The sequence below is a fragment of the Bubalus bubalis genome, chromosome 16 (genome assembly GCF_019923935.1).
Source record: "Bubalus bubalis isolate 160015118507 breed Murrah chromosome 16, NDDB_SH_1, whole genome shotgun sequence".
In the NCBI taxonomy this organism is placed as follows: domain Eukaryota; kingdom Metazoa; phylum Chordata; class Mammalia; order Artiodactyla; family Bovidae; genus Bubalus; species Bubalus bubalis.
The window spans coordinates 53,972,031-53,997,359 of NC_059172.1; the positions used below are offsets into that span (position 1 = coordinate 53,972,031).

A 25,329-nucleotide genomic window follows, 5' to 3' on the forward strand; every position below is an offset into this window, starting at 1 on the left:
AAATGAGCAGATCAGTGACTTCACCCAGAAGGCGCCCCACCAAGCTGATTTTCATCCACCCCTCCCCCACCCCTTCACATCCTAACTCTCCTTCACCCAGTCCCCTCCCCACCAAAACCTTCTCTCCACTCTCCAGCCCCCACCCTCCCCTTCTCTCTTCTTCCAACTCGTTCAGGATTTATTATCCAATTCACAGGATACAGCCTTTGGTTATAAACCATAAGAAACATTTGATAGCATATGCTTACGCATATATGCATATATTACAACAGATAACATGTAGTCTAATTATTTCACAGCGTTGGGTAGGGATCCTATTTCAAACTCTGCAGCTCAGCCCCAGTGTGAGGCAGGGTGCACGGTGCTTGCTGGTGGACTGAGCAGAGACTGTGAGAGGAAGAGACTCTCTCCTAAGAAGTCAAGGGAGAAGCAGTGCCAGGTGGGAGCAGACACCATGTCACTTGAGGAGCCGCTGAAGGAAGGGGCGCCTGGCCTGAGGAAGAGGGGAGGGGCTGTCACAAGACAGACTTGCTCTGGATTTATAGTCAAGGACTACGCCCAGGAACAGTGAATGGATGGAACTCGCAGGGGCCGCACTTAGCTCAGTGTAAGGAAGAAACTCTGTTGGAGCTCTCTAAAGAGGCAGTGGCCTTCATCGTGAGGGAGTGAGTTCCCCATGGCTGGAGGTAATCAAGGAAAGACTGAAGCCCCATTTGAGGATGGTTGTAGAGGGAATTAAATCAGTGGTTGGAAAGATGAACTACAAAGATGTTGGTGTCTTTCTAGCCCAGAGATTCTTTATGAATTAGAAAAGGATCCTTTTTTTAAAAAAAAAATTCTAGGAAGTGGAAAACATATGCAGAAGAGGAAGGGTGGTTTAGTTACATTAAGCACATCAGGAGTTTTTCAGTGCAGTCTGGCATTTTCCAATTGTTGTTTACCTTACCTCTACCTGTTTAATGGAACCAAGTGTGTTAGTCACTCAGTCCTGTCTGACTCTTTGCAATCACATGGACTGTAGCCTGCCAGGCTCCTCTGTCCATGGGATTCTCCAGGCAAGAATACTGGAGTGGGTAGCCACGCCCTCCTCCAGGGGATCTTCCCAACCCAGGGATGGAACCTGGGTCTCCTGCACTGCAAGCAAATTCTTTACCATTTGGGCCACTAGGAACCCCTTAATGGAACTAAGGTATTTGTCAAAGGCAGCTGTCACCAGAGGGGTTCAAAGCTGCTTTCTTCCCAGCTTCCCCTCCACCTCCACCCTGACGCCCCTATCTTGTGACACCCTTAGCCCAGCAGCAGGTCTAGCTGCCAAGTCCAAGGCTGAGAGGGGGCCTGGGGAACCTATTAGTATTGCTCAGGATGTCATGGGATGGATTGATGTGAAAGCCAGCAGGCTGGCTATTCCAGGAAGGAAGGAGGCTGGCTTCTGGGACGGGGAGGTGGGACAGGAGATGGATGGACAGGTTGAGAAAGGCACAGCAGGGGTTGGACGGGGCTGCGGGACAAGGACACAGAGACCTGAGTGATGGGTCTGCCGGGGACACAGAGGATGCTTGTATCCAAAAATAGGAATAAGTAATCATTTCCCTCTCCATTGGCTGATTCCCTGGGCTTCAGGCTTTGATCCTGGAAAATGGTAACATTTCCGGCTGGTGAAAGCGTTAGTCACTCAGTCGTGTCCGACTCTTTGCGACCCCATGAACTGTAGCCCATCAGGCTTCTCTGTCCATAGGATTTTCTCCAGGCAGGAATACTGGAGTTGGTAGCCATTCCCTTCTGGTGAATCCAGAGGATCTTCCTGACCCAGGGATCAAATCTGGGTCTCTTGCATTGCAGGCAGATTCTTTACAAGTTGAGCCACCAGGGCAGGCCATTCACACTTTCATTTTAAGCTCCTGTGGGCGGCAGCTGACGTAACACCGACTAGAGGGTGGTGGTGAGGACGCAGTGAGATGGTGAACTCTGCCCGGAGCACCTAAACCCAGTACTTGTCCATTCCCCTCCCCTGACAGGGGCAGGTGCCTCAGCTGTGCTGGCTTCATGCCCTGTTTTTCCAGGGAGCAGATTCTGATGGAGTGAGAGGGATGAGGGTCCGAGGTGTCCCGAGAGGGGCAGGGGCACAGAACAATTTCAAATGCTTGAACAGTGGGCTTATTTTACCCACTTTTCAGTTTTGTCCCATCCCACGCCTAGACCTGGCCCCAAGAAAAGACAGAAAGGGCCAGACCGTGGGGGTCAGAGGAGGAGACAGAGAGGGGATAGAGGGGCAGGTGGAGGCTTCTCGCTCCCAGGAGGATCGTCTGCTGCCCTGCTTGGCCATCCAGGCTGCCCCCTTCTCTGACAGCAAGGATGGACATGGGAAAAACCTCACCCGGGGACTCTCCTCGCCTTCTCCAGGGTGTTTGTTTGATTGTGTTAGTTCTTTGTTGTTTTGTTGCTGTTGTTGTTGTTTCTTAATTTTCTTGGCTGCACCACACGGCATGTGGGGTCTTAGTTCTCCCGTCAAGGATTGAACCCCGAGCCTCCTGCAGAGTCTTAGCCACTGGACCCCCAGGGAAGTCCTTGTTTGTTTATTAATTGCTAGGGCCCAGCAGGCATCTCTGAGCTGAGACCTGCTTTTGTTGTTTCCTAAGCTTCTTCACATACTGTGGATTTATCCCCCACAATGGTCCAGGAAGCAGGTATCATCATTATTCCTGGGGAGAGACCAAACAGGTCAGCCCAGGGGGCTCAGCGCTAAAGAATCCACCTGCAGTGCAGGAGCCACAGGAGACAAGGGTTGGATCCCTGGGTTGGGAAGATCCCCTGGAGCAGGAAATGGCAAGCTACTCCAGTACTCTTGCCTGGAGAATCCCATGGACAGAGGAGCCTGGCGGGTTACAGTCCAGGGGGTCGCAAAGAGTCGAATATGACTGAGAATGAGTACACCACACATAGAGACCAAACACTGGAACAGGAGAGACGCAGGGCAGATCTCAGAACTCACAGGCCAAGCAAGGTCCAAACCCAGGTTTCTGATTCCAGGTTACAGAGGTGGTACACAAGTGGCAGAGGGTGTAGGGGCACAGAACTTGTAGCCACACACACAAAAAGGACATTAAAATACCTAGAAACGCTAAAGCAAGCATGAAAAACAAACAAAAAGATGATTTGAACTATGTATAGCAATACCAGAAAAATACACAGCATATTATGCTTGTGACCATGAAGAGTCAATCCAGAACATTCATTGGAAAGATTGATGCTGAGGCTGAAGCTCCAATACTTTGGCCACCTGATGCAAAGAGCCGATTCATTGGAAAAGACCCTGACTCTGGGAAAGACTGAGGGCAGGAGAAGAGGGTGACAGAGGACGAGATGATTGGATGGCATCACCGACTAAACAGACATGAGTTTGTGCAAATTCCAGGAGATAGTGAAGAACAGGGAAACCCAGTGTGCTACAGTCTCTGGGATCACAAAGAGTCGGACATGACTTAGCAACTGAACTGAACTGAATGAAGAGTCTCTGGGTCCAGCCTGAGAGTCTCAAAAGGTAACTCTACGGCAGGGCTGGGTGATCTCACCAAAGGGGCCTCAGGGACCCTGGTAGGGAACCCCAACTTTCGTTGAAAGTCTCCTAACAGCAAACTCCCCCAGCCCTGTGGGGGTGACCGGGACAGCCACCCCCGGGCTCCTCACCTTGCCTCCCCGAAGCTCACTAGCACTAGGTACTTGAAGATGTTCTGATTTTTTTTTTTTCCCATTAAAGAAAAATAATGCCATCCACAATACAACTGTACTTGGTCCAAAACCTGCTTATTAAAAATCTACTTTGGGGAAGAAGGAGCGTAAGCGGCGTGATTCCCCAGAGAATGATCTCTGTTATGCCTAATTTTGATGCTAGGAAAATAGAATTAGTTCCTAATTCTGTTCCTAATTCTACTTGCAGCGTCTCTCGGCCCTGCATTAATAAGGGAGATGGAAGAGTGTCTCCTCCCAAGCTCTGAGCTGCGTTTCCCTTTAGTCCCTCATTTCTTCATTCTTTGATTAGATTTTTAATCCTCTTTGCCCTTGAACTTCTGCTCTGCCCCACTTTGCTTCTGCCTCTGGTAGGTGGGGCCAGTCACTCAGCAGCCTCCAGTGATGAGTTCTTCTCCTCAGAGCAGAGGCAGCAGTGTGTGGTTGATGAGTCCCGCCTGGGCTGTGGGCCGGCCTCGCCAGCACCTGAGCAGACAGACTCATCCTCTCCAGGATTACTGTCTGTGCTTAGCCATCTTGCACCCACTTGAGGGAGGAAGGGGCTACACTGTTCCAGAGAGATCTCTGCCCTGCCAAGGACACTGTGCCTGCCCTGCAGAGCCCACCCTGAGCCCTCCTGAGCCTGGTGCAGCCCAGAAGGGTGGGAGGGGCCAGAGAGGAGGAAGCCCCAGCTCAGATTTGTCATGTACCAGCTGTGTGACCTTAAGTCAAATCACTTAGCAGCACCCAGACTCTTTGCTCAGCTCGGAATGACTGAGAAAGAGGGAGGTAAAGTGGGGAAACATAAGTGAAAGTGCTTTGCAATCTGCAAGGAACTGTTTGAATGTCAGAGAATGTCAATTCCAATGGAAAAAGCCCTGGGCTAGGAGGCAACCATATCTAGCATAGTGCTCGGCACACGGCAGGTGCTTAACCAACATCTGAGCAACTCACGTCCCAAAACCCAGGAAGAGCTGAAGCAAAGGAAACAGGGCTCAGCTTTAAAGCAGGAGGGACTGTGGCTAGACACAAGAAAGAACTTCCTGTCAGGTTGCTGAGATGCTGTAACCCAGCACAGACAAGGGCTGCAGAGCACCCTTTGCCTGGCCGTATTTACAGCCTGTCCTGTCCTCCAGCGTCCCCACTGGATGCATGGGGTGAGCCAGTGCAGTCCTGCCTGAGTGGGCTGGTGGCAGAAATTTCCTGGGAAGAATCTCTGATTCTGTTAAACCTTTCAGTGCTGCAAAGATGCCACGCAAGGAAGGCTACCTGGTGGAACGTAATGTATCCCAACTGTGTTCCATCGAACACTAGCATCCTGTGTGGGCTTTTAGATCAGCATCCTTTTGGGGGCATATGATCAAACCTATTTGGAAGATGCTGAGGTAAATAGTTGTTTTGGCCACAGGACAACTCCGAGTGCCCATGATAATGTGTGCTGAAATTCTCCATGAGGGAGAGATAGAATGAAGTGTTATCTAAACATTTCTCTCTCTTTTGGGGGCTACAAAATGCTTTGTCCACAAAACCTTATCATCTAAAGCAATGCTATCCAATAGAACTTTTTGTGAGGATGGAAATGTTCTCTAACTGCACTGTTCATATGCGGTTTTTGAGCACTTGAAGTATGGCTAGAGAGACTAAGAAACTGGACTTTAAATTGTATTTAATTTTAAAATGGGACATTCCAGCATTTCCAAAATCCCCGGGTTGTTGAATAATTAAATAAAGCATAAAAAAAAAAAAAAAAACATGCATAGGGACTTCCCTGGTGGTCTAGTGGCTAAGAACTCAGCTTCCAATGCAGGGGATGCAAGTTTGATCCCTAGTTGCGGAACTAAGATCTTACAAGCTGCGGGGCAACTAAGCCAGTGCCGCAAGTACTGAGCCTGCCCACCACAACTAGAGAGAAGCCCATGAACCACATCTAGATAGCCTACATGCCACCAAGACCCGCCACAGCCAAATAAAATAAAAAATATATATTTGAAAAGTATGCATAGTTGGGAGTCAGTTACTTTGCTTCTTGGGTAGCACAGAGCAAGTACTCATTTTGTATTAAATAAATGAATGAATGTACAAGTGGAGGCAGTGAGGTACAAAGGTCCCATAAGAAATAGGTCTGGCCCTTGGCAGGGAGGGGGCTTTTGTTTTCAGATGCTGTGGGCATTCCAGGTTGGAGGAAGGGCTTACCACACTGAGCGGGTCTGAGAAGCCATAGAGGCCTGAACACGGATGGGATACCTTTGCCCGTGCAGCCCACCCAGACCCGCATGGTAAAACCTGCACAGGACACAGATGCGGGGGCTTGCACTCGGGGCCCAGTGGAGCCAGTGGCCAGCGCCTGCCTGACTGCATGTGGGTGCACAGCTGGCACGGGGAGCACACAGGTGCGGATTTGCTGGAATGTGCTGGCTTAAATTAGCCAAATCTCATAAACACGAAATTTATGTCGCAAATTGAGAGTCAGAGAAAACACATTTCTAAAACCTGCATTTGTAAGAAAAAAAAAAAATCTTTACCAGGAATTGACCTTGAACCTTGTTCCATCAGCCAAACCCGCTCTCCAAGGAAAGAAGCTCTTCAAGCCATCAAATACAAATGCATCCAATTTTATATTTTCCCTCTCTCTCTCTCTCTCTCTCTGTCTTTTTGTGGCTCTTTAACAATGAGGCTGAAAATGTGGGAATTGCCATTTGCAGATGCAGAATGTCTTGGCAGTTGGCCAGTCTCCCTGTAAAAGAGCTTGTCGCTGTTCGACCCACGCCCAGGGAGTTTCTGACAAAGGGGGCCCCTGGACTGCCCTCTCTTTCACATACACACACACACACACAAACAGCCAAGGACACCTGGGAAGGCCCGAATCCTCTGGTTATCATCTCTAAGATCAGAAAGAGCCCTCCCCTGCGGGGTGTGGTCTGCAGCCAGGGAGGGGCAAACCAGTCCAGTTGACACAGACAGGACCTGACTGTCTGGGTGCAGACAGCCTGGGGAAACTTACATTCTGCTTTGGCACAGATGAGGCAGGCGGTGGTGCAATTGAAGAAGTTCAGGACCCCAGCTACAGCCACGCTGATGTCAGTGTTGCTGGGGTGGAGGTTCAGGGTTGTGAATCTCTGGAACTGGAACTTGATAAACTCTTCTGGGGCCACTTTGAAATGAGGGACCTGGGAGGAGGAGCAAAAAAAACGGGCAGCGGGGAAGATTGGAGAACAAGTGAGAGAGAAAGAAAAGAGGGATGGGTGAGATAAAGCTGCAGAGGGTGGATTCTTCCATGAGTGACCTTTGCCTGGTTGGAGATGGGGCTTGTGGGGGTCAGGGCACCCAGACCATAGGAGGAAGATGAGACAGCCTCTCTGGCAAAGCTCAGGACCCAGGATGGGAAAATGTGCAGCCAGAGACCTGGATAAATGGACTGTGGACCTTGGAACGGAGTTCTGAGGCCTCGAGAAGGCAAAACAATAGGTCTTTATTTTCAGCTGCCCACTGCTAGGCAGAGAGACAAAGGGCTCTTGAAGGCATAATCCTTATATTATTTGTAGTTAATGAAACAGAGCTGAGATGGCAAAAAGAGAAAAATATTGCCCTAGGGACTAACCAAGTGGCCCCCTCAACCCAACCTAGCCAACAGATATATAAACCAGCTCCGGACAAAATTTCTAGATGAAAGCCTGGGATGTGTTCCTCTGAAGACACATGTAAGGATGGGAAGCACTGCACGCTGGGAAACCGACTAGAGAGCCTCCGAATGGAGCCAGGTAAATAAATACCTGCTTTGGCTTCATTAGGACAGTGTCAGGTTCCCTCTGCGTCTATTACTGACATTTCCGGGAGGCACTGCCCCTGCCTTCTGCCTCTGTTCTCCCAGAAATAGATATTAACAGGCTGTGATGGCTGCTTTATTGGCGGCTTAGGCTATTGGGTAGGTAATAGGAAAGTTAAAATGTAATAAGCTGCCATCCTCCTTGATTGCATTCTGTCACCCTGGTACCCAGAGCCAGAAGAGCTAAAGGCTGTCCGTGTCTCTACCAGAGACGGGTCTGAAACCTCATCCCTCATGCTCACTTAGGGTGCCCAATGTAAGGGTTAGGTTACTATGAGCACACATTTGAACTAACTAACTCACTTTTAAGTGAGCAAGACTGAGGGTAGATGGCAAGAACTCCCCGATAGTGAATTGGTTGGTTCCTAGACTGGGTTATTCAGGCACGATTGCAGAAACTGTCTCTGTCTGGGCTGGCCCAGAGTCTGGGATGATGTTGACATGGTCTCTGGAAAATTCTGCTAACTTATCCTTTTAAGCTTCTGGAAGAAGTCAGCCAGAGACCAGAGTTCCCCTGAGACTGGGATGGGGGGAGGGTCAAGATTTAGCAGAAAGTAGGGAGAAAATTCCTGAATTCAACTAGGATTAGCCCTTTAACCATAAAGAGAAGGCAACCAATATTTTCCAGCAGAGACTGAAAAGCATAGCCCTGGGGAGAGAGCCTGATGAGTAATGACAGAAGGTGCTGAGAAGTGACACTGACCTGGGGGGTGTCATAAGGGGTCTTTCTTCCCACCGATACTTTGCAACCCTTACAATCTGTCTTGAATCACAAACGAACCGTGAAAGGAAAAAAGTTCACAGAGGGGTAACCTGGAGGCCAGGGCTGGGCAGGGTAGCCAGGCTGGCTAGCTCACACATTTGAGGATCTCTGCCCAAGGCCCTCCCTGTGTGGCCATCCAGCCTACTGGGTTCCATCAGCAGCTAACTTACCCCCCATAGAAGCACCTTTAGAGATTCCCGTGGATCTACGGATCCCAGAGATGGAGCAGGAAAAGACTCAGAAAAGTGAAGGCTCAGGAGAAAGAGTTTTCGAGTTTGGGTTTGCATCCAGGTTCTGCTGTGTGATTTGGGGCAAACTGCTTAGCCTCTCTAGGCTTCATTCACATGGAGAAACAACAGGTATTTCTTGAGCTTTGGGAGGATAAAATGAGACCCTGTGTGTGAAGCATGTACTAGATGAGTGCCTAACATGTGGGATAAAGGCAATGCCTTTTCTCTTTCCCTTTCCCCTTTCTTCCCAAATCTAGGAACTCCTGGACAAGCTCTTGGGGCTGTATGTACAGGGGGCGAGGGCTGAGGGGTGTCCCTAGGAAGGGGCTGGTGGGGAAGTCTCCCACAGTCCAGCATCTTAAATGCTGCTGTGGAAGCAGCCAGACACTCTGATGGGTCCAGGTGGGGATGGCCAGGCCAGACCTGCTGATTGTCTCTCTAGGACAAAAATCAATCGGTAATTGATCTGCAATTACAAATGCATCCTAGGACATCAGCATGGAGGTGTGGATCAGGGGAAGAGGTGAGCAGCATGGAGGGGAAGGGCAGTGAGGCAGAAAGCTGCCAGCTGCAGGACCTGCAGAGACGTTAGCAGCATTTAAAGGGATGAACTCCTTGGTGAAGACTCCATTTCTTTTTCCTGAAGCTGAGGGGAATCAGTGTGAGGCAGTTCAGCCTCATAAAATATTAAAAGAAATGCATAATCTGAATGGAAAGGAAAGGCTGCTCTGAAAGGAACATGACCAGACAGATGAGGGGTAACTGTCTGGTGGTTTCCTGGGCAGCACAGCCTGTCTGGCTGGTCAATGGCATGGGGTCCCTGGCAGCAGGATGGGAAGATGGGTGCAACTCGGGGTCTCCGCCTCCGGCCTGAAATGCCAAGCGGGGTTAAAGGATGTGATCGCCGAGATAAAATAACCACTGAACCCCAAGAGGAGGCCATTCTGGAGTGGACACTTGTCGGGGGATGACTGCAGGGGACAGAGATGAAAGTGCTGGGGAGGAGGGAGAGGGGAGAAAAAAAAGAGAGAGAGAGAAGACAAGAGACAATGGGTAGCTTGGCAACCTCACTTGGTGAAGATCACAGCGAGCGGGAAGTAACAGCCTGCCATAGATGTGAGCTGTTACTTGGAGCCAGCGAGAAAGATTTAAGTTAAACATCAGGTCCAGCTCACGGGGGCTGAGGGCTGTGAGATGCTGGAAGGGACTGCGGTGCGACTGCAGCTCTTTTTTTGGCCTGGGCTGGCGCAGGAGTCATCTTTCAGGATGGCTGGGAGTAGGGATGGGGAGTAGTCAGCACAAAACTTATCTCTGGCATGAAGCTCAGGGGCTCCACCTACAGGCAGAGGTAAGAAAGACCCATTGCAGGATTGGGGCTGGGACCACAGGGCATTCTACTGTCCTGGTAACAATTCTTAGAGTGGGCTCATAACACAGAGAAAACTCAATATTCTTCTCAAAGCCTCGGGGACTCATCAAGCCGTCTGATCATAAGAGAAGTGCAGGTGTCAAGGAAGTGGCTTCCAGAGAGCCTCCTGGGGTGGCAGAGGCCAATCTGCTGCTCCACTGCCCCTGTGAGGGCAACTCACAAAGCAGGAGCCCCGTCCCGCTGTAAGAACTGGACCCTCCCAAGGGTAAAGCTTCTGGAAGTCTGAGCCTCCAGGCTCCTACGACGGGGGCAAGACTGACCCTTCCATTCCCCAGTCCCTCTGCTCTGTCCCCTCCCCAGCTCCTGACCATCAAGCTCCATCTGTCCCCAAAAGACCTGTCTAGAAGTCCACTGGGAGGCTATGGTATCACTTTGCCACCATCTCCCAGGAATATATCTGAAGGGGAAGGACTGATTGATTCCAAGATGGACTAGGAAAGCTTCCAGCAGTAGAATCGCTGAGGGTTCCAGTTTGTTTTCTCCTTTGGGAAAAGGAGGGAGAGAGTTGTTGGAACAGGGAGCAAGCCCTCTCTAGAAACTCACGTCCAAGCATCTTCTTTTTCTCTCTTTTACATTATTTTACCCATTAAGATTTTAATATAGGTGTAAATAATTCTCGTTTAAAAAGTTTCCATTTTCTTTTTTAGAATAAAGATTTAGTGCGCAAATACAGTCCAAAGCTTCGCCCTGTCATTTCCCTAAGAATCGAGCATTTTTATCTCCTGGGGAATGAGAACTAGAGGGAATGGACACAGCACTTTGGAGAAATAAACACTGGAACTGGTGAATGAAGAAGAAAGCAAAATAAAATCTCTTTTTCTAGAGAACTTATGAAATAGAAGTAAGTTTTCAAACTTCATTTCAGCACTAAAATGTAGCAAGTGGAACTGTTAGTCACTCCATCATGTCTGACTCTGTGACTCATGGACTATATAGCCTGCCAGGCTCCTCTGTCCATGGGATTCTACAGGCAAGAATACTGGAGTGGGTTGCCAAGCCCTTCTCCAGGGGATCTACCCGAGCCAGGGATCAAACCTGGGTCTCCTGCATCGTAGGCAACTTCTTTACCATCTGAACCACCAGGGAAGCCACCATATGTAGCAAGGCCTGGCCCCAAAGGCATTCCTCCCCAGAATCCCAATATCTAAACAGATATTCTGGAGCGTTCCTGTGGGGCTCAGACTTTAGCCCTCTCAGCCTCCCCTGGACCACCCTCCCCAGCCTCTCCCTCTCCTCTCATCCACCAAGGGACCGCCTCTGCTCTGCCCGCTACAGGGCCCCAAGACCAGGAGGAGCTCAGCTTGAATGCCTTGTTATGAAACTTTTCCTCTGAGTCCCCTCCATCCAAACAAACTAAAAAAAGTAAGTGCCTACCAAGGCCCACTTCTTTTCCTTGTGTGGTTGTTATTAGTGACACCTCCTGCCCTTAAGAGTCCAGGATCTCTCTGGGCTCGAGGCACAGGCTGCCAGCCCACAGAGAGCGCCCCCATCCCGGCCCAGCACTCACCTCCTTCTCCCCACAGATGTTGCTGATGATGGAGCTGGAAGCTGGGCTGGAGGATGGTCCCAGGACAGCGACCACGCCCTTGGGGAGAATCTGACACACTGCAGCCGGCAGCAGGACAGAGCATGGGGAGCAGGAGAGGAAACAGGGCGCTCATCAGGCGGGGCGTGGGCTTCAGCCTCGAGTCCTCCGATCTTCCCCTGATGGCCCCTCACCTCCCACCCACCCCCATCCTGGTCCCCTCTCCCATCCTTCCAAACCCAGTACCTCTCCTCCCCTGGACCACTGGGCTCCAGGACACTTTTATTAGAGTTTATGGATGGTATTAAATGAGGAAATGACCTAGGTTATTTCAACATATGGCCTACGCCAACAGGATGTATAAATTGTCTGGGCTGTCACCGAAGGACGGAAGTGCATGGTGGAGACCTGCACACCGCTCCCCCGCCCTCCCCTGGCCTGGCCTGCAGGACGGGTGCTGGGAGCCCAGACACGGTTGCTGCAGGGGCCAAGGGCTCAGTTCACAGAACAGCCAGCCGGTACACAATCTATTACTCCCCACCTCCCTGAAAGAGTCTAGAGAGGAGGAAAGGCAGACGAGCAGAGAGATGAAAGACAGTGAGGATGCTGCAAGCAGAGAGGAGAAAGCGGCTTGGTGAAGGTTAAGGGGAGCAGGAGAGAGAGCAGAAGAAAAAGAGGGTGGCAGAGAGGAGCCCCATCTTTCAATGCCACACACCTTTCGCCCAGCCTGGAGCCTGACCCAACCCGCCCCCCACCTTCCCTGAACCCAACAGGTGCTTTCCTGACCAACCAGCACGCTCTATGACCTTGTAGCTCTCCCGGGGGAGATGCCCTTCACTCCTCTACCCTGGATGCTCACTCACTTACATGTCAAGGAGCATCTCAAATGCCACCTCCTCCTTACCCCTTCCTACCTCTTTTAAGTAGAATTCATTCTCCCCGGGGCTCCGAGGCCCGTGGATTGTCCCCTGGTTCTAAGGCACTTGTAAATGGGTTAATTTCAGTTTGCTGTTTAGATATGTTACTCTTCTCACTAGATTTCAAACCCCTTTAAGGCAGAGCTGAACCGTATTTATCTCTCAATCCCCATTTGATGTTTCCCTGTCTCCAGCATGATGCTTTTTCTAGGGGCCCAGTTCAAGTTTGTTGAATGAATGACTGGGTGGATGAGGCATATGGTCAGAAGAGGAGAGAATGTAAGATTTTAAAATGCTATAGATTGAGAAAGGAAGTGAGGGAAAAAGGAGGAAACAGATGGAGAGAGAACACAGGACAATTCTCAAGACACACACGGTGATATGAGAACCAAAGAGCCGGCCCTCAGATTATGCCCCATGGTTCCCAGCTGTACTGTAAGACGTCCTGCCCTACAAAACTCAAAGCCTGACTCTGGACACATTTTTCTCCTACTCAACATCAAGAGTCAGGGCAGGGACATCCCTGGTGGTCCAGTGAAGAAGAATCCACCTGCCAGTGCAGGGGACACAGGTTCGATCCCTGGTCCAGGAAGATCCCAGATTCCCTGGGGCAATTAGGCCCATGAGCCACACCAACTGAGACCATGCTACAAGAGAAGCCACCAGAATGAGAAGCTCGCACACCACAACTGGAAATTAGCCCTCGCTTGTCATGACTAGAGAAAGCCTATGCATAGCGAGGAAAGCTCAGTGCAGCCAAAAATAAATAAACAAAAATTTAAAAAGCGTCGCAGCACACTGAGGTTAAGGAATCGGCCCAAGGATCCTCATGGAGTCAACTGCAAAGCCACACCTGCAACCTGGATGCTCTCTATCCTAAAGCAGAATCCTAACCACTGGCCCACACAGCCAAGTCCTGGCTCTCATGGGGCACAGGCGGTGGGTAGAGCACCAGGGTTCAAATCCTGGTGCTGTGGTTTATCACACAAACAAGAGATCCGTGGGGGTCTTCTCTCAGCCCGAGGCACAGGCAGGGGTCCAATCAACACAACATCACAGATCTCAGCTGACGGATAGGCTGTGGGCGGTGGGTGCCTGAGGAGGGCTCATCAGTACCGTCAGAACCATCCCGAGATGGAGTAGCTGTGGGCACACTTTACCATTGGTTTTTAAGTATTTATTTTATTTTATTTTATTCAAGTGCACCGGGTCTTAGCTGCAGCACGTGGGATCTTCGATCTTCATTGCAGCATGCAGGATCTTTAGTTGTGGCATATGGCATTCCTGGTTCCCTGACGAGGGATGGAACCCAGGCCCCCTGCATTAGGAGCATGGAGTCTCAGCCACCGGACCACCAGGGAAGTCCAGGGCAAGATTTACCTTTGGAGAACGCTCATCAAAGTTCAAGCTACTTCCACGGAAGTTAGAACATGTGATCTCAGCCAATTCAACTCTTACTGCCAGCGAGGGGCTCTGAGTTCACTGGCCATCAAATTCCATCAAATTACAGCAGCCCCAGGGCTGAAGCTCAGTTCCTGACTTTAACAATAAGGAAACAGCATCTGAGGGATGTTAAGCGACACCCATAAAGTCACACACCTGATAAAGGTCACAGTCAGTGTTGGAATTCAAGTCTGCTGTGACTGTCCCGCTTGCTCACAGCCACCTTCCGTGTCTGCCCTCCTCCTTGCAGCCACTTCGTCCATCTCTGTTCAACTCCTTGCAGTCCGGGTCCCCACCCCTCGTCATTCTGCTCTACCTGCTTCCCCACGGTCACCAAGGACCTCTTAGCAGTCCTTATCTTTCTTTTGCAGCATTTGACACTAATGATTACATTTGTTCGTTTGAATTTCATGATACCTTCTGGTCCTGATTCTCATCTGCTTTTCTGAAAGGTCTTTCTCACTTCCTTGGCCAACGCCTCTTCCCTCTGCTACCCACTACATTCAGAGTTTGTCCATGCCTCACTCTCCCTGGGCAATCTCATCCTTACCTGTGGCCTCCACTCATCTCTGCCCAGGCAATCCTACACTCTGACAGATGTCCTGGGTTTAAAACAAGTTCCAACCACCTGCTGGGTGTTGCCACAGGGACTTCCCTCTGGTGTCCTGCAGTAAGCATGGACAGAGTGAGGCAGAGAGAGAGAAAGCACAGTCCTTAAGAGCACGGGCTCTGATGCAAGCCTATCTGAGTATGAGTCTTGGCTGGATCACTTGCTGACTAGCTGTGAGACCTTGATCAAGACCTTGACCAAACTCCCTGAGCCTTCTTCCTCATCTATAGAACTGAGATGCTAAGAGCACCTCTCCTGTAGGGATGTTATGAGCATTAAGGTGAATTAATACATACGAAGTATTTAGAGTGGTATTCTTGCTGGGAAAATCCCATGGACAGAGGAGTCTGGTGGACTACAGTCCGTGAGGTCGCACAGAGCTGGACATGACTGAGCACACACACACACTTAGAGTGGAACTGATATGCCACAGGACTCTTACGATTACTCCCAGTTCATCATATCTGTTATATACTTTTCATATATAATCTGACTTGATCACCACGCTTCCAGGAAGATTCATTAGTATCCCCACTTTACAGATGGGGAAACTGAGGCTTAGAAAACTTAAGTAGCTTGATCAGGCTCACACAGGTCATATATGATAGCGTCAGGCTTGACTTTAAAGCTCCATCTGGGTTTCCCTGGTGACTCAGGTGGTAAATAATTTTCTTGCAAGGCAGGAGGCCCAGGTTCCATCCCTGGGTTGGGAAGATTCCCCTGGAGAAGAAAATGGCAACCCACTCCAGCATTCTTACTTGGAGGATTCCATGGACAGAGGAGCCTGGCAGGCTACATAGTCTGTGGGGTCGCAAAGAGTCGGACATGACTGAGTGAGTAACACTTTCACTTTGGGCATCAAAGCCCAAACTCCTAACCACTTCATTTTACCATCCCCACGCCTCCCCCACCTTAGCTCCTGAAGTTCAAACTGTGGTCTCTTTGACTTTTCCTTGCCTTCTCCCACTGAACCTACTCACGAGCCCCACCAGCCAGCAGCCAGGTCCTGACCATTTGACCGGCTCGTCCCCCTCCGACCTCTCCTTTTCACTGCCGCCGTCAGTTCCACCAGCCCCTTTACTACCTGCCTCCTCCAGGCTTTCTCCGGATCTTCATATCCAATCCGTTCTCCACGCTGAGGCCAATTATGACCCTGAACGTGTGTCTGCGTGCCTCTGCAGACCAGAAAGCTTGCCTTATTCATCTCTGCGCCCTCCACACCGAGCAGGGTGGGCCTCAAGAGTTATGTGCTCAATAAACAGCCACTGAACCACACTGAAGCCTACTCAACTCTTACCACAGAAAACGGGAAATAAACGAAATGTCCCATCATAAGGAAATAGTTATCTAAAGTGTGGGTCATATACCCAAGTGGAATATTACTTAGGCATTTGCAATGCTTATGAACAGTTTATAATAGTATTAAAAATATTTATGTAATAATATTAAGAGAAAGAACCAGGATATAAAATTATATGTGTATCTATTTGAAGGTTACAAGTAAGCAAATACAGAAAATAGGCAGGCACCGAGGAGTGATTGGAAGAAGAGGTTATTAAAGCCCATATTTATTAAGTGCTAATTATGGCCAATTCTAAGCACTTTATATGAATTGACTTACTTAATTCTGGAAACAACTTGATGAGAGTTGTTTCACCTTCATTTTACAGATAAGAAAACAGAAAAGTTAAAGGGCAGAGTCAGGATTCAAACCCCCAACCCCTGACTCCAGGGTCGGTTCCTTAACCACTGTACCACACCACCTCCCTCGGCCATGAGTGATTAACCAAGATTGCAATAGAGATTGCTTGACCAGGGGAACACTAAATGATGCTCTTTTTTCCTTCTCTCTACTTTCTAATATAAATGGGCATGTATTCCTTTCATAACACATCGTTATAAAAAATAAAATTTCATTATCAAAAAATGTCTTCCGATGAACAAGTAAAATCCAGACGGGTCTGATCTCCTCAGGATATGACCCTTCTAGCCCCTTCTCCCATCACGTCTCCTCTCATTTCACACAAGCTCACCTGGTTCACACTCTGCGATTTCTTACCTGAGCCTGTTCCAAGCTGTTCTCTCTAACTAGACCAGCAGTCTTAACCCTGCTGCCTGAGATCTATGGGCAGAAGTCAGTGGTCTGTGAACGTTTGGCAGAAGAAAAATGGCATTATTTTCTCTAACCCCTAACTGAAATTTAGCATCCCCTTCAATTTGGAATAGAGGCCATAAACCACAGTATACTAACAGTAACTGTAACTCTGTCATTGACAGACATCACGAGTGTTTTCAGATCATATGATAGTATTGCAGAGATCTTGAAATACCATTCATATTCATAATTACTTCGAAATTACACTAGTAGTTAGACCTGATCCTGGGTCTGGCTATTGAGTACATTAATAAAGAAATATGTATATTTATATATCACTATCCAAATATTTTAACTGCATGTCTGTCACAGGAAAGAGAGTGGAGCTCAAAAGCATGGGTCACATTCCAGGCCATGTCAGAAACCCTGGGACAGCTGCCAAGTGTGGGATCCTGGCTTTGCATAGGAGAGAATCCAAGAGCGAGCCACAGTGAAGTGAAAGTTTTACTCACAGAGGAAACAGGCAGAGTGCGGGCCATCTCAGAAGGCAAGAGAGGCTCCAGGGTAAGGGGTGGTCAGTTTTTATTGGGGTGGGTAATTTCATAGGCTAATGAGTGGGAGGAGTATTCCAGCTATTTGGGGGATGCATAGGTGGTCAGTCTGCAGCCCTATGGACTGTAGCCACCAGGCTCCTTTGTCCATGGGATTTTCCTGACAAACATACTGGAGTGGGTTGCCATTTCCTTTTCCAGCATTTCTTCCTGACCCAGGGATGGAACTTACACCTCCTACATCTCCTGCATAGCCATTGAGGAAGACCGATTTGGGGGAAGGGATGAGATTAGGGAAGGGGTGGGGATTTTTGGAAATTGGACCACTGCCCACTTTTTGACCTTTTGTAGTTGTCCTTGGAACCATCATGGTGCCTGGGGTGTGTAAATTAGCTTCCAAATGTTACAAAAAGCATATACTGAGGCTCGAGGTCAAGTGGAAAGCGGCTTCTCTGCCATCTTAGATCTAGTTCACTCTAATCAGTTTATGTAGTGTCCTTGGGCTATGTCATTCTTTTAAAGGTGCCCTGCCCCTTTCCTGTCTCCCTCCTCATCCTATCTATGCAATTCCATTCGTTTAAAAACACTTTTCTGAGAAGGGATACTTTAACACCCAAAACTACCATGATCTATGTCTTCTCTTGCCCTTCTGTCTGGAAAACTCCTACTGATCCTCCAGTGCCCAGCTCAGTTCTTGCCCATTGGTGGGAAAGCACCACTCCCTCTCGAAATTCACATCCCACTGTGGTTCTGAGTCAGCTCTATGCTGGAAGGATCAATTTCCCTGTTCTCTGAATTCCTGGCCTGCTTCTGCCCCAAGCTAGGTTTTTTCACCAGGTCTCAGTACAGAAAAAAGTGAAAGTGAAGTCGCTCAGTCCTGTCTGACTCTTTGCGACCCCATGGACTGTAGCCCACCAGGTTCCTCCATCCATGGAATTTTCCAGGCAAGAGTACTGGAGTGGGTTGCCATTTCCTTCTCCAGGGGATCTTCCTGACCCAAGGATCAAACCCGGGTGTCCTGCATTGCAGGCAAACGCTTTTACTGTCTGAGCCACCAGGTAAACCCCAATACGAAGAAGCTTCTCCTAAAAAAAATTCTTAGAGAAAGTCACAATCCTTTATTCTCAATTTCAAAATCCCAAAAGCTCTTATAGTGGATGGTATCATCAAACTCATTTAGTGGCAAAATCTGATCTAAATAGATAGATGTGAAGATATTTATAATATGTGACTATCTGAATGTAAGTATGCATTTGATTTTGAGAGTGAGGTTCAGCCCCAAGCCCCATCTGAAATGCTATTTAATGTATAGTATAAGCAGGACATGACCATTCTAGTATCTGAAAAGTTCTGAAATCTAAACACATCTGGTCTCAAGGGTTTGGGGACCTGTGCCTTTGTGAGTGTCCATCTCCCATTTCCCACTGCATCTGAAACTCCTTGAAGGTAGGGGTCACAGCTATTCAGTCCTGGCAAAAAGGAATTACTCAATAGATGCTTGCTCAACTGAATTGAAATGATCCAAAATGCAAAGAGTCGGACACAACTGAGCGACTGAACTGAACTGAACTGAAAATGAGTGCAATGAAAGTGAGTTATCATCTTCCCAGCAGCTGGGGCCTGGGGAATTCCTGGGACCTGGGAATTGTTCTTTCATTCCCTATGAAGGATGCCTGCTTGGTAGAAATGAAAATTAGTTATAAAGGACCTCAGCTCTAAAATTTCCTGAACCCCAATGCTGCAGGCCCCGGTCATCCCGTGAGGATCTCTGAGCAGTCTGTGGGATGGAGGGGAGGGAGGGGCACTCTCCTGCCTCCCAGGGAGCATTGGCGATGTGAGTGATGTTGCCATAGCAACCAAGTTTCCCAGCCAGCAGAGGAGTTGGAAGGCAACTGACAGAGCAGCTGCAGGAATAAAACACCACGATGGGGTGCTGTAAGAAGCGGAAACTTCTTCCCCTGCAGACACCAGCTCAGGCTTGGATGTGAAGCCTCCTTAGACACCTGGGCTGGACCGGAGGAGCTTATGGGAACTTAATCATCTCTGAGTCTTCACAGGGAGGGAAAGGGTCTGGCTGTGATGCACATGGTCCAGAGTAGTTAGTCACAGGCTCACTAACTTCAAGCCCTCCAGGGAAGGGGTAGCCTCCCAGATGGGGACGAGAAAACTGGGGCCTCGTCACTTACAGTACGGTGGTCTCTGAGCTCCTGTGATAAATTATCAGGGCGACGGGGAGCTGAGAGCAATGTGGAGCAGCGGCCGGGAGAGCTCACATAAAAACACTTCAGGGCGCTGAAGCCCGAGTGGAGCGGTAGGGCAAGGTGTCTCTGGGTGCCCGGTCATGCTGTGCACTGAGCCCAGAGCACAGCCCTGACCGTCCGAGCGAGGCAAACAACCGCCTCTATCAGCACCAAGGACCATCTGTCCCCTCCTTGTGCCAGAGCCTCCAGAGCACGGTCCACTCTCAGCCCTGTGAATGGACCAGGACCTAAAAGGATGGCCTTGCTCACTTCCAAGCTGAGAGGGGAAATGGGAGGGTAGAGTGCCGGGTCTCTGCACCTTCATGCCCCAAGATGGATACCTCCCTGGTCAGAGTGACCCAGAGTATCTGAGATCTCAAAACTGCCACTGGCTGCCACAGGGATGAAATGAACAACATGGGGAATATAGTCCATAATAACGCAACATCTTTGTACAGTGACAGATGGTAACTAGACTTATCATGGCGATCATTTTGTAATACATACATAGAAATATCAAATCACTGCAATACACAGCAGCAAACAACAGTGTTGCAGGTCAATTATCTTTCAAACACAAACAAACCAGCTCATAGGAAGGAAATTAGATCTGTGCTCACCAGAGGTGGGGAGTGCTCGGAGGGGGAATTAGATGAAGACGGTCAAAAGGTACAAACTTCCAGTTATAAAAAAACTAGGCAGGTAAAGTACATGATTAGTATAATTGACACTGCTGTATGTTCTATATGAAAGTCAAGAAAGTCAATCCTAAGAGTTCTCATCACAAGGACGATTTTTTCTATTTCTTCAATTTTGTATCTATGTGAGATGATGGATATTCACTAACGTTACTGTGATAACAGTTTCATGATGTAAAAAAGTCAAATCATTATGCTGTATACCTTGAACGTATGCGGTATGTCTTAAAACTGGAAGGAAAAGAAACACCTGTCTTTGGCTCCTGTCACCAATGATGTATTGCTCAAAGCCTCAGCACTAGATCACCGGAGAAGCAGCAATACCATTTATAGGGACTTTACACATGCAGGCACCAGGAACCCCAAAGCTTTACAATCATCCCATGAAGGAGGGGTTACAATACTAGTTCTATTACTGATAATACTACTAATAGGTGAAATTTATCAAGAGTTCACCTGACTCCTGGCACTGCTCTAAGTTTTCTAAGTGCATCATCTCAGTCCTTGCAGCAACCTCATGAAGTGAGAACTCATAGTATTCCCATTTTACAAATGGGGAGTCCGAGGCCCAGGTGATAATTCCATGATGTTGGTAAACCCAAGGTTAGGATCTTGATCACTGTTCTACACTGCTTTCCAGTCCTGGCCATCGCCACAGCCCCCATAAACACTCTCTGTCTTAGCCATGCCCAGCTGTCATTGTGCCCCAAAGTACCCCATTTTTTTCCCTGCCTCAAGCATACTATTAAGCCTTCTGTGTGGATGCCCTCTGTCCTATGCCTCACCTGTCAGTCATTCCAAGGCCTGGCCCAGAGGCCTTACCTGACCACCCAGCTACACCATGACCTATTCTGATCTCCCTCTGCTCCTCTCTGAGCCACTCCCTGGCAAGCCCATGCAGAGCTACTGAGATTTATGTCACTTTTCAGATGTGTGGTCTCAGCTGTCCTCTGGGAAAAACTGTGAGCCTCAGTTTTCCCCTTCTGTAAAAGGAGGCAGTTGGGCCAGGTGATTCCTTCAGTTCAGTAGCTCAGTCGTGTCTGACTCTTTGCGACTCCATGGACTGCAACACACCAGGCTTCCCTGTCCATCACCAACTCCTGGAGCTTGCTCAAACTCATGTCCATCGAGTCGGTGATGCCATCCAACCATCTCATCCTCCGTTGTCCCCTTCTCCTCCTCCGTTGTCCCCTTCTCCTCCTGATTTCTTAGCACTGTAATTCAATGTGTCTCTGAGTCCCTGTTATGCATATGTGATGTGGGCAGCTGAGGAAAGGGGAGCAGGGAACACTTGTCGAATGACATATCACTATTTGGATGCCTTCTCTTCTGGCTTCTCACCTTCTCCCTTATGCTGACTTGGAGTCTTTCTAGTGAGCTGATGGAGGAATGTTAGCCCTGTCACCAAAATCTTGGCTCTCTGTGCACCAATGCCAAACAGAAACACCGGGGCAGGGTTATAGAGGAGAAGGAAAGAGTGCCTTTATTTCTTTGCCAGGCAAAGAGGGAGCACCATAGGCTAATGCCTCAAGAACTATGGCCCCCTCTCTGGGTAATAGGGAGAGGTTATCCAGTCAGGCAGGAGTATGCGATAAGGATCTAGGCAGTAACGGTCTTGCATTCTTCTTTCTTCTTCAAAGTTTCAAAAGAGTAGGGTTGCTGACAAGATTAGGGTCTGTGCAGGGTCTTAGGTGGTCCAGTCTACTTATTGGAAAAGATCCTGATGCTGGGAAAGATTGAGAGCAAAAGGCGAAGGGCGTGGCAGAGGATGAGTTGGATGGAGAGCATCATTCAAAGGACATGGATCTTTGCAAACTCTGGGAGATAGAGAAGCCTGGAGTGCTGCAGTAGAGAGAGTTCAGTTCAGTTCAGTTCAGCCCAGTCGTTAGGTCGTGCCTGACTCTTTGCAACCCCAGGGACTGCTGCACACCAGGCTTCCCTGTCCTTCACCATCTCCCAGTTTGCTCAAACTCATGTCCATTGAATCAGTGATGCCATCCAACCATCTCATCTTCTATCGTTCCCTCTCCTGCTGCCTTCAATCTTTCCCAGCCTCAGGGTCTTTTCCAATGGGGTCGCAAAGAGTCAGACATGACGTAGCGACTGAAAAACAACAGGTGGTTTCCTGCTTGCTCCTCTCCTGATGAGCAACTGTTGTGCCCTTTGGAACTCAGAGGTCATGGAGGCTGGAGTCTTGCCTGCGGGAAACGAGGGGCAGAAAGGCCTCCGTGCCCAGGAGCCCCACAGGGCCCTGCTCGGCATCAGCCCTCACTTACTAGAAACAGCTCTGGATCGCTGGAGGTCATGCCCCGTGGAGCCTTTGAGAAGCTCAGAAGCCTGTGCAGGAGGGGCAGCCAGGCAGCCGGAACCTCACGCTCTCTGCCCATCACTGGGGCCTCGCGGGGCCTGGGAACCAGGCACCTGTGGGTTTCCAGGGGAAACAGTGTGGACAGCTGATAGCATGCTTGGCCTCACAGGGACAAACCCAGGCAGAGGCGAGGGGCTGACAGGAAGGCTCCTGCTTTCAGCTCTGCAGTAAATTAAACCTCGAACTGGCTCTGACAGCAGCAGGCACGGTGCCTCCGGGTGTCTGGGTGATAAGGGGGTGGCGCTTAGTTAAGCTCTAATATGTTCGCCACAGGAGACACAGGGATCTATAGGAACAGAGGAGGGCGAGGCCTGTGGGAGCTGCCTGCACAAGAAAGGCCGAGATGGAGATAAGATACAGCAGGAAGGAGGGAAGGGACAGGCGGGCCGGGAGGTGACCTGATAGGTCTTGTCCAGACCTCTTATTTCAGATCTGTGGACCGCACAGAGGGAGCCGGGAAATCAAACATCAAGAAGCCCGAGGCGATGATGGTGACCAGGCAGAGAGGTGAAGGGGATCAGATGTGGGTCTGAGGGAGCTTTATAGGTGACCTTCACTTTAGATAAACTCACTGCCTGAAAATCTATGTGAACCAGATAGAAGCGAGGTGGTTTGCTACTTGTATCTTTCCAGTGTCCAAGTGAGTGAAAGTGTTAGTCACTCGGTTGTGTCCAACTCTGCGATCCCATGGACTGTAACCCACCAGGCTCTTCTGTCCATGGCATTCTCCAGGCAAGAATACTGGAGTTAGCATCCATTCCCTTCTCCCGGGGACCAAAGTTGTTATTGATTAACACCCCATGTGATACTTTTCACCTCCCAGTCTCCCTTTCAACCATCAAATGAGAAGGCTGAACTCCAGACCCCAGCATCTTTAGTTTTACACTTCAGCATCTTTGCTTCTGAAGTTGCCATTGCTTCTCTTGAATGGCACACCTGCCCCAGGTGTGACTCATTATTTGTGCAGTTTCTGAAACTTGCCTATTGCCAAAAGCAGGCACAAGGGTACCCGGTAGGATTGCTACCATCCTCACTTAACCCAGAGCCTCTGCTTTCTACAACCAAGAATGTCATCACCAGGATCTCTTTCATCTCCTTGAAGTGGAGTCCCCAGGCGCAGGGTGACAGATGTGAGGTTGGGGGCGTTGGTCAGGGCCCCAGAGCCACTCAAATGGATTTAAATTAACAATGCAAATCAGCCACTAGCCCAGGGAAGACACCACCACCACGAGACTGAGCAGTAGCTGGCTCTGGGCAGCATATCATGACTTCCAAAGGCTCAGAACTGTCGGATGCATCAACCCAGAAAAAGGGAAAGAGAGTGGAATATTCAGTTATGATCGAGGCCCCAGGAGGCACCTGACATTAAGACAGGCCATGTGAGAGGAGGCTGGGAGGTAGACTGGGCTGCCTGGGAGGGATGGCTGAACTCTGAGACAGAGAAGAGAGAGGTGATGGTAAGAAATAGAGGAAGCCAGATCCAAGGGGGCAGGGGGTATAAGGGATGTGTGGAGAGAATAGTGAAAGTGTTAGTTGCTCAGTTGTGTTCAATTTGGTGACTCTCCTGGACTGTAGCTTGCCAGGCTCCTCTGTCCATGGGATTCTCCAGGCAAGAATACTGGAGTGGGTAGCCATTTCCTTCTCCAGGGGATCTTCCCAACCAAGGGATCGAACCCCAGTCTCACGCACTGTGGGCAGATTCTTTACCGTCTGAGCCACCAGAGAAGCCCATGGAGAAAATAACCCAACAACAAAATCCATAGCTGCCACTTCCTAACTCCTTGGTATGTGTAGGTGCTAATGAACTCACCTGCACTGTCTCCTGTTGTGCTCCTAACGACCCTAGGAGGTGTTATCACTGAGGCACGAAGTGGTTAAACAGCCTGTCCACAGTCACACAGCTCATAGGTAACACAACCAGGTCAGTATGATCATCCTACTCTGTCCCACAGTCTCTCCAAGTAGGGATAGCAGAGCTGTTGTTCTGCCTTCATCCTGGGATCCTGCCTCCTTCCAAACTCCTTCCCCCGCCTCGCCACTGACCACCGGTCCGCCCCACCATGCTTCAGCTAAAAGTGCTAACCCACCACCCTCTCTCCCCCTTGCTGAGGGAGGGGAAAGTGGAGCTGGAAGCTTTCTATGAACTATCTGGGTGGTAATTAAAATCCATTGTGGGGGAGCAGCTTTGGCTTTAGATGAAAAGCCTTTGGGGTAGAAAGACCCAAAAGCCCTCTTTTCTAACAAATGCTAATCATGCCTCAAACACAGTGAGATGTAAAAGCTGAACCAAGGCCATTTGTTAGTAAAATACTTGGTGCCTAAAAGAAGGGCCTTAGAAAGATGCTCCAAAGCTCTGTATCATGGATTAAAGATATGTTTCCTTTATTCCCTTGATTCCTCTGGTTTAATATTTTAGATGTATTGACTCTGCTACGCCCGGGTCATTGGGAGAAGAAATTTACATCTGCTAATGACCCCCATTCTCAGAGGGCAATCCACGCTTTCTGTTCTGCAGGGGAAAGTCTGAAGAACCAAAGAAGGGGGAGCTGTTTTTTCCCAAAGAACAGACTATGAGAACTATCTAGAAATCTGGATTCTTGTCTGAGACCTGCCCTCCTGGACAAAAAAACACACCAATGTATAGACAGGACCAGGAGCTTTTCACAGGAAGTCATTGCTGGTATTTCCACTTTCCTTTGGAAGATCCTGAGAAATCTGAATCTTCCTTTCACTGTACTAGAGTTTAACCTCTGTGATAACTGGGATTTCCATCTGTGCCTTACCCCCACTGTCTAGGACAGAGTACAGCAGGCACCCTCTAAATATTTATTGACTGACCGAGTGAATAAATGAATGACAATTCCAAGTACCTGTTCCCCCAAGCTTCCTTCTGGAGGAATCTGTGTCCACAGAT

General features: G+C 49.2%; 1 protein-coding gene and 1 long non-coding RNA gene across 2 annotated transcripts in view; one reads left to right on the forward strand and one right to left on the reverse strand.

Moving 5' to 3' along the window:
• The window catches only part of GRIK4 (glutamate ionotropic receptor kainate type subunit 4), a 498,388-nt gene that overhangs the window by 160,283 nt on the left and 312,776 nt on the right, over window positions 1-25,329 (reverse strand). The window contains exons 4-5 of the mRNA XM_025266749.3: window positions 11,476-11,573; window positions 6,725-6,890 (exon numbers count right to left, since the gene is read on the reverse strand). Of these exons, the coding sequence (XP_025122534.3) occupies window positions 6,725-6,890; window positions 11,476-11,573 (264 nt within the window). The remainder of the gene's footprint in view (window positions 1-6,724; window positions 6,891-11,475; window positions 11,574-25,329) is intronic.
• On the forward strand, window positions 7,344-11,828 carry LOC123329800. Its single transcript, XR_006545368.2, has 2 exons — window positions 7,344-7,481; window positions 11,492-11,828. It is a non-coding gene; the product is annotated as an uncharacterized LOC123329800 (long non-coding RNA).